The sequence below is a fragment of the Dioscorea cayenensis genome, chromosome 8 (genome assembly GCF_009730915.1).
Source record: "Dioscorea cayenensis subsp. rotundata cultivar TDr96_F1 chromosome 8, TDr96_F1_v2_PseudoChromosome.rev07_lg8_w22 25.fasta, whole genome shotgun sequence".
NCBI lineage: Eukaryota > Viridiplantae > Streptophyta > Magnoliopsida > Dioscoreales > Dioscoreaceae > Dioscorea > Dioscorea cayenensis.
The window spans coordinates 17,120,938-17,129,611 of NC_052478.1; the positions used below are offsets into that span (position 1 = coordinate 17,120,938).

Sequence of the window (8,674 nt, forward strand, 5' to 3'; positions counted from 1 at the left end):
TGTTCGTGCTGAGGAAACTCGTCTCCGGGCTTCCTTCCCAGGGGGAGGTAGTGCTCTTGCTGTCTCTCGCCTTTCTCCTGTCTCTTCATCCTCATCTACTAGACCCCCGGTACTTTCTGTCCCATCTCGACCTTCTTCTTCTACAAGGCCGAAACGCACTGTGATTTGTCACTATTGTGGCATGTTTGGTTATCTTGAGCATGAGTGTCGGAAGAAGCAGCGTGGACTTTCGCGTATTGCTTCTTCACCACCTCTCCTACCGCTGCCTCACTCCCACTAGTAGGCACATTCTGTCCAGGTCTCTCCTGCTCCACCATCTCCGGCTACATCATCTTCTCCTTCACTGTCTCCTGCCGATCATCAGTTGTTGGCGATGTTTCGATAGTTTTAGCAGTCTCATCTAGCTGACTCCACTAGCCATGCACGTTCGGCTTAGATTCCTCCTTCTGCTCCAGGTAGTTCCTGTCCTCTCTGGCTTCTTGATTCTGGTGCTTCTCTTCACATGACTCCGGATGCCACTCATCTTCATCATTCCCGTCCACCCTTACATTTTACACGTGTTCGTACTGCTGATGGCACCCTCCTCCCTATTTCATCTACTGGTCATTTTTCTTCTACTTTATTCTCTTTTTTCTCTGTATCTCATGTTCCTCGTTTATCCATGAACCTCATGTATGTTAGTCAGCTTACTGATTATGGCTGTCAGGTTATTTTTGACTGTACCTCATGTCGTGTGCAGGATCACAGCGGGACGGTGATTGGAGCTGGCCGCCGCCATGATGGAGTCTATGTGTTGGATACCCTTCATCTGTCATCTTCAGCTAAACTTGTTCATCACTGTCATGCTACTATTTTATCTCATCATATGTGGCATCACCATCTTGGTCATTTGTGACACTCTCGTTTGTCATCTCTTGTTCGTCTTGACGTCTTAGGAGCTGTCTCTCCTTCCTCTGATGTTGTCTGTGTTAGCTGTAAGCTTGGTAAACAGCGCCAACGTCCTTATCCTATGAGTGTATCTCAGACTTCTGCTCCTTTTGAACTTATTCATTATGATGTTTGGGGTCCCGCTCCTTTTGTTTCTAAAGGAGATAACCGCTATTATGTTATTTTTATTGATGACTACACTCGTTTTACTTGGATCTACTTTATGCATAATCGTAGTTAGTTATTATCTATTTATTGATCTTTTATAGCCATGATTCACACCCAATTTGCTGCCTCAATCAAGATCTTTAGATCTGACTCGGGTGGTGAATACATTTCTCAGGCTTTTCGTGTCTTTTTATCTTCTGAGGGCTCCTTGCCTCAGTTATCTTATCCTGGGGCTCATCCTCAGAATGTGGTAGTTGAACGCAAGCATCATCATCATATCATAGAAACGGCTCGTGCTCTTCTTCTTGGTGCTTTTCTCCCTCCTCATTTTTAGGCTGATGCTATTAGTACGGCTATTTACCTAATTAACCTTCAACCTTCCTCTTATCTTCATAGTAGCAGCCCGGGAGAGTGTCTTCATTTAACACCTCCTCGCTATGATCATCTTCGTGTTTATGGTTGTCGTTGCTTTGTTTTGCTCTCATCTCCAGAGCGGACCAAGCTCACTGCCAAGTCTGTCTCTTGTGTTTTTCTAGGATATAGCCTTGAGCATAAAGGTTATCGTTGCTATGATCATGTTACACGTCGTATTCGTATATCTCGTGATGTCACGTTTGATGAGGCTACCCCCTTTTATACCTCTCCTTCGGTTCCTCTATCTTTTCTTTTTCCTACCATTTCTCCTACGGATACTTCCCCTGTGCCTTCCTTTCCTCCGCTCTTCACTCCTCCAGAGTTTCTTAGTCACTTTTCTACTGACCCTCCTTCTTCTCTATCTGATGATTCTCCTGCTGTGTCTGCCCCTTCTTCTTCACTCCCTCCTTCTCACCCGCAAGTTCATTTATTTTACTATCGTCGAGATCCCACAGTGACTCTACCTGGCCAGGTCTTCTCTGACACCTCTCCTACCATCGATCCAGCTCCTGAGGTATCCTCTCTTCCTTACTTTTTACATCCCCCTATTCATTATGCTTCTGCTAGCACCAGTGTCTCAGATGTCATTGAGCCAGGTACCTACAGGGATGCGGTTCGATCCCTTGAGTAGCGGACTGCCATGGCTGAGGAGCTTGATGCTTTGTCTCAGACTTACACGTGGGATATTATCCCTCTTCCTGCCCATGCCATTCCTATTACTTTTCGCTGGATCTATCGGGTGAAAACCCGATCTGATGGATCTCTCGAGCGCTATAAAGCGCGTCTTGTTTCTCACGGTTTTCAGAAGGAGTATGGTCGTGACTATAAGGAGACTTTTGCTCCCGTGGCCCACATGCACATTGTTCGTACTTTAAATGCTGTTGCAGCTATTCGTACGTGGGTTCTTCATTAGCTTGATGTGAAGAACGCCTTTCTTCATGGGGACCTGAAGGAGGAGGTCTATATGACTCCTCCTGGCCTTCAGGTGCCCTCAGGATCTGTTTGTCGCCTTCGCCTGCTCTCTATGGTCTCAAACAGGCTCCTCATGCCTGGTTTGAGAGGTTCAGTATAGTTGTTGAGGCTGTTGGATTTACTCCGAGCATACATGATCCAGCAGTCTTCATTCATTCTTCACCACGTGGTCGGACCATTCTTCTTCTGTATGTGGGTGATATGATTCCTACTGGTGATGATTCTACTCATATTACTTTTGTGAAGCAGAAACTGTGTGAGACCTTGATGACTGATCTTGGCCCGCTTCGTTATTTTCTGGGTATTGAGATCACATCTCATCCTGATGGCTATCGTCTATCTCAGCAGTGTTACACTCTCGATCTCCTTGATCGTTCTGGCTTGACTGATACTCGTACTGCTGCTCCACCGATGGAGTTGTATTTGCAGCTTCGTGCTTCTGATGGGATTCCCTTACCAGATCCTTCTCGCTATAAGCATCTTGTCGGTAGCTTGGTATATCTTGCCGTTACTCGTCCTGACATTTCTCACATTGTGCACATCCTCAGTCAGTTTGTTGGGGCCCCACATCTGTTCATTATGGACATCTTCTCCGGGTACTGCGATATCTTCGTGGCACTGCCTCGCGTGGTCTGTTCTACTCACATCAGTCCACTCTTCAGATACAGGCCTATTTTGATGCTACTTCGGTCAGCTCTCCTGATGATCGGGTCTCTATCACTGGCTATTGTATCTTTCTAGGGTCTTCACTTGTTGTTTGGAAGACTAAGAAACAACAGACTGTTGCCAAGTCTAGTGCTGAGGCTGAGGTTCGTGGTTTGGCTTCTACAGTATAGGAGGTACTTTAGATTCGCTCAATTCTGCAGGATTTTGGTTTACCGATCCATTCTCTTATTCCTATCCACTGCGACAGTACGGGAGCCCTTCAGATTGCTGCCGATCCGGTCAAGCATGAGCTGACCAAACACATTGGTGTGGATGCACACTTCACCCGTTGTCATGTCCGTGCTCATACTGTGTCGCTCTATTATCTTCCCACAGAGGTCCAGGTGGCTGATTTTTTCACCAAAGCATTGACACGTGATCAACATCTATTTATGTTATCCAAACTGAAGACACATGATCCACCTTGAGTTTGAGGGGGATGTTAGATGTATGTATGTATATACATGGGTATACTTGTATCATTGGCCTCTATATGTAACCCCATGATCACACTTGTTATTGAGTAATGGATGAGCATTGATCTATCAATTCTTTTCTCTTCTATCTTACTTCCTTCTTCTAATACCTTCCATCTCTAGAGACAGTGTTAATTATGGCGACAATTTTTATTGCAACTGCTCCAAGGCATACCAAAAGAATTGTGAAGCAGCAAATTAATAGAAACCGGCTCCAACAATGGTTGTGTCATATCTATTTTAATAACTAAAAGGTTCATATATACTTGAGAATGGATGAATTGGAGTAGCTAATATGATCTTATAGAAGAGGGTTCTTTGAATTGTATGAATTTTTTTTGATTGGTACTATTGTGGAGCTTAGTCAACTGCGAATTTTTGTTTTCAGCTGGTAGTTTTCAGTTATGGTGTTAATTGTGTCGTCTCGGCCAAGCAAGTCGAACATCGGCAGGGACCCCCTGGCATGGTTTTGACCCGGTGAGAGTCGTGCCCTGCACGACGTGCTAGATTTTATTATTTCATTTTTTAAATAATATATAAATAATTATAAGTTTTTTCAATAGATATAAAACAACTAATTGTGAGTGTATTTTATTTTTGTGGGTAAAATGATTTTCTTTAATATTCGCAACAACTCTAAAGGGGTTGTTTATAAGGCCATTTTTTTAATATAAATTAAAAAAAAAATTGTACATGCCCAATAGACCTTAATCATTTTCCTCACATTAAACTATATAATCTTCCTTTAATTAATCTCAAGCATTTAAGCTCTTAGCTCTCAACTAGTTCAAGTTCAATATTTAAAACTTCTACTATTCCAAGTCCAAAGTCTTCATCAATTTCTTAATTGCATTTGAAGAAAACAAAATATTCAATCTACTACTTTAATTATTTTAATTTAAAGTAGTTGTGGAACCTTAGGTTTTTATTTTTAATTTTACAATGGTGGTTGATTATTACAACTATTTGTTGTTGATTCTGTTGCTAAGCCTGTAATTGAAACTTTTAATGTAGGATCATCTAGTAGCTACATGGCTAAGTTAAGCTCAAAAACACAAACTTTGTGTTTGACAATTTATGATATTATTGAAATTGAAAATAAAGCGGTTCTTGTGATTTGTAAACAAATGAGAAAATGATTTTTCTTACCAAACTTCAAGGTGGATAGGGCATTTAAAATGGCATGTTATAAACTGATAAGTGCTCGAATGAATGATTATTTTATTTATACCACTTTGCATATAATTATTGAATATATGATTGGATTTGATGCTCAATTCGCTTATATTTCTTATTCTGGCTAGAAAGAAGATATATAGATCAAAAGGAACAAGTTTGAGGTAATTTGAGACGATTTTGGAAAAAAGACAGAGTTTTCATAGCGATTTATGGGTACTATTACAGGCGAGCACTCTATTAGTGCACTATTCATAATGCTGTAGAAAATGACTATTATGGCAATGTTACGGTACTATTATGCGCATAACACCCACCCCGAGAAGATTATGGGTATTGTTATGGCTATAAGCATCAGTTCGTAAGGACCTCTTATGGCCGCAAGTGTGCGATAAAAAATATTTGCCTTGGTGTCTTGTCGGTAAAGAGACACCGGGCGATATATTGAATGACAAATGCTATTTATTTTATTTTTTTTAGACTCTTCAATTCCTAATAGAGGCAAGCCTCTATTATTAATGACCCTAGATTAAATTATCGAGAACCTCCGATTAAGGGCTCAAGTACAAGTAAAGTCAAAAAAATTATAAATTATAAATAATATTATTTATTTATTATATATATATATATTTATATTATATATATATATATATTTTTTTATATACTTATTTTTTCTTATCACATCATTTATATGTGAACATATAAATTATATATATATATCATATATATCACTGTTTGTACCTCGTCGCCACGTTGCATGCCTCGTTGCTGTCTTGAGATATATATATATATATATATTTCACAACCTCCTTGAAATTTGTATAATTTTTTTATGTCGCAGTTTCGAGATGGACATTTTTTGTAATTGCTTCGGGATGGAGATTTTTGTCATTGACTCTACATAAGAATGTTCATTTATTCATTTATATCATCGTAAAATGATTTTTTTTTAATTATTGATATGGCGATGCAATTAGCCGACATAGCCACTGCATATACATGAAAAGAATATAAACTTAGAACATGGAACAAAAGAGCACCAGCTCCTCATCTCCATGTAGCCATTTTTTTTATTTCTATATATATATATATATATATTTGGTGACTAAAAATTATTTGGTGGCTCAAATTTATTTTTTAGTGACAGTTAGTTCCGGTGATGTGGATTGTGGGTTTTAGGGAACACTCAAGCACTCATAAAAATCTCACAAACCAACAAAGTAAGAGACACACAATGCTGGTAACCCAGTTCGGCGTCCACTCGCCTACGTCTGGGGGGCCAAGCTCGGAGATAAATAATCCACTAAAAGAGGTGAAAACACATGAGTACAAACACTTGTCATTCACTCTCTCAACAATAAAGATCACTACCCTCTCTAGATTGTCTAGTGCTCACACACTCTCCTCCACGAGTCACACTTACAATCTACGAACAAAGTAGCTTATATAGACGCCTCAATGTCCCAAATATAACACATATCTCTTCTAGAATCTCCGCGGCTACTAATTTAAAATCCTTCCGAAATTAGCTGTTGAAACTCCTGTTGTAACATTAGTTGTAACATGGCAATGACTGTTGACTTAACTAAGCTCTGGTTACATTGCGGACGACCTCAAGACCCATTAATCTCCGGGTCATGCTTAGTCCGAGTCGATGCAGCCAAATCTCCCGATCCTGACTGCCGGCAACTAGCCTACCTCCTCAGTTCGTCATCACGCAGTCCCCTCGCAAGGGGCGCAAGTCCTTGTGCGTCTTCATGGAACTTACCAAACTTAGTCTTCAACCTTCCAAGATTGGTCTTCAAAGATTCTCCAAACTTGATCTTCAATTGACGCAAGTTTGGTCTTCAAATCTTGCCAATAATAATCTTCAATAATTCTCATCAAGGATTCTTCAAATCATATCTTCAATTAGCCTTCATTCCATATTTAGTCTTCAATCACATCCTAAATATGGTCTTGAATAACTCCACCAAGATCTTCAAGATGTTTTGCCTTGCAAGCCAAGACTCTTTGCCAAGTCACATAGATTGCCATGTCACCTTGATTATGTGTCAAATCATGCTAAAAATAGAGCGGTTACACTAACAATCTCCCCGTTTGGCATAATTTGACACAACTGCTTTTGCACCCAGACTGACTCCTGTTACAACATCCTGTTACTACTCGACTGAGACAGATTTTACAAACTAAAGAAAATCATCTCGTTGCTTACAAAATATATGATAACACTACAACTAGTGATGTACAAATTAAGCACAAACAAATACACACAGTCGGTTTGGAACTCTTGCACTGGTCAACTTCTCCCCCTTTGTGTCTGAATTGATGCCAAAGTCTTCACTGGCTGTTGTAAGACTTGTTACAACTTGTTCTACAACTCCCCCTATCTTCAGAATTCCTGGTCATCGGCTCCCCCTGTCTTCAGAACTCCTTATTCCTGTTGCAAATGACATTAGTAAACTATAGCAGATGCAGGTCGTTTGCAGTCCCCAATAGGGATTAAAGTTGGCAAAGGCCAATTTCACCCCTCAACTTTTCGAATCTTGTAGTATCAAGGGGTTTGGTAAAGATGTCTGCCAATTTCTTTTCTGTTGCAACATAATCAATAACAACTGTTTTGCTCTCTACCAAATCTCGTATAAAGTGATGTCGAAGATCAATATGTTTGGTACGAGAATGTTGGACTGGATTGTTGGAGATATCAATTGCACTTTTGTTGTCACAAAATATAGTCAATAGCCTTTGTTGTAAGCCATAGTCCTCAAGCATTTGCTTCATCCACAATAATTGTATACAACAACTTCTTGCTGCTATGTATTCAGCCTCGGCAGTGGAGAGGGAAATAGAACTTTGCTTCTTGCTATACCATGTGACCAAGTTGTTACCAAAGTAGAAATATCCTCCTGGTGTGTTTTTTCTATCATCAATGTTTCCTGCCCAATCTGCATCACTATAACCCGCAAGATGTGAATTGGAGTCTTTTGAATACCAAATTCCATATTCTGCAATACCATGAACATATCTAATGATACGCTTAACAGCTTTCAAATGAGACTCCTTCGGTGTTGCTTGATATCTTGCACAAACTCCAACACTGAAAGAGATGTCTGGCCTGCTAGCTGTGAGATAGAGTAAGCTTCCAATCATGCTTCTATAGAGACTTGGGTCTACATTTTTTCCATGCTCATCTTTTGTCAACTTCTGATTCATACTCATGGGTGTTCTCATGTGTCTAGCCTTTTCCAAGCCAAATCTCTTCACCAAGGTTTGTGCGTACTTGGTTTGAGAAATGAAAATTCCTTCTTTGCATTGTTTGATTTGGAAACCTAAAAAGTAGTTTAGTTCACCTACCATGCTCATTTCAAACTCTTCTTGCATTAGATGAACAAACTCATCCACTTGTTTTTGTGATGTTGAACCAAATATGATATTATCAACATATATTTCTGTCACCATAAGATCTGAGTTTGACTTCTTTATGAATAAAGTGTTGTCTACTCCCCCCTCTTTGGTAGCCCTTTTCAAGTAAGAATTTTGTAAGCCTTTCATACCAAGCCCGAGGAGCTTGGTTCAAGCCATAGAGAGCCTTTTTCAATTTGAACACATGATTTGAATGTTGAGGATCTTCAAAACCTTTTGATTGCTCCACAAAAACTTCTTCACTTAGAACTCCATTTAGAGAAGCACTCTTGACATCCATTTGTTGTAGCTTGAACCCCATACAACATACTACTGCTAACAATAATTTGATGGATTCCAAGCGTGCAACTGGTGCAAATGTTTCATCAAAGTCAACTCCTTCAACTTAAGTATATCCTTAAGCCACTAGTCTT

The 8,674-nt window shown here is 39.9% G+C and overlaps 1 protein-coding gene across 1 annotated transcript; it reads right to left on the reverse strand.

Moving 5' to 3' along the window:
• Positions 1-7,340: 7,340 nt before the first annotated feature.
• On the reverse strand, positions 7,341-8,297 carry LOC120267343 (uncharacterized mitochondrial protein AtMg00810-like). The gene has a single exon (XM_039274996.1). The coding sequence runs from the start codon at positions 8,295-8,297 to the stop codon at positions 7,341-7,343; it is 957 nt and encodes a 318-aa protein (XP_039130930.1).
• Between the last annotated feature and the right edge of the window lie 377 nt (positions 8,298-8,674).

Excerpts from the sequence above, each read along its gene's own strand:
- LOC120267343 (XM_039274996.1), bottom strand. The coding sequence starts at position 8,297 with ATGGTGACAGAAATATATGTTGATAATATCATATTTGGTTCAACATCA.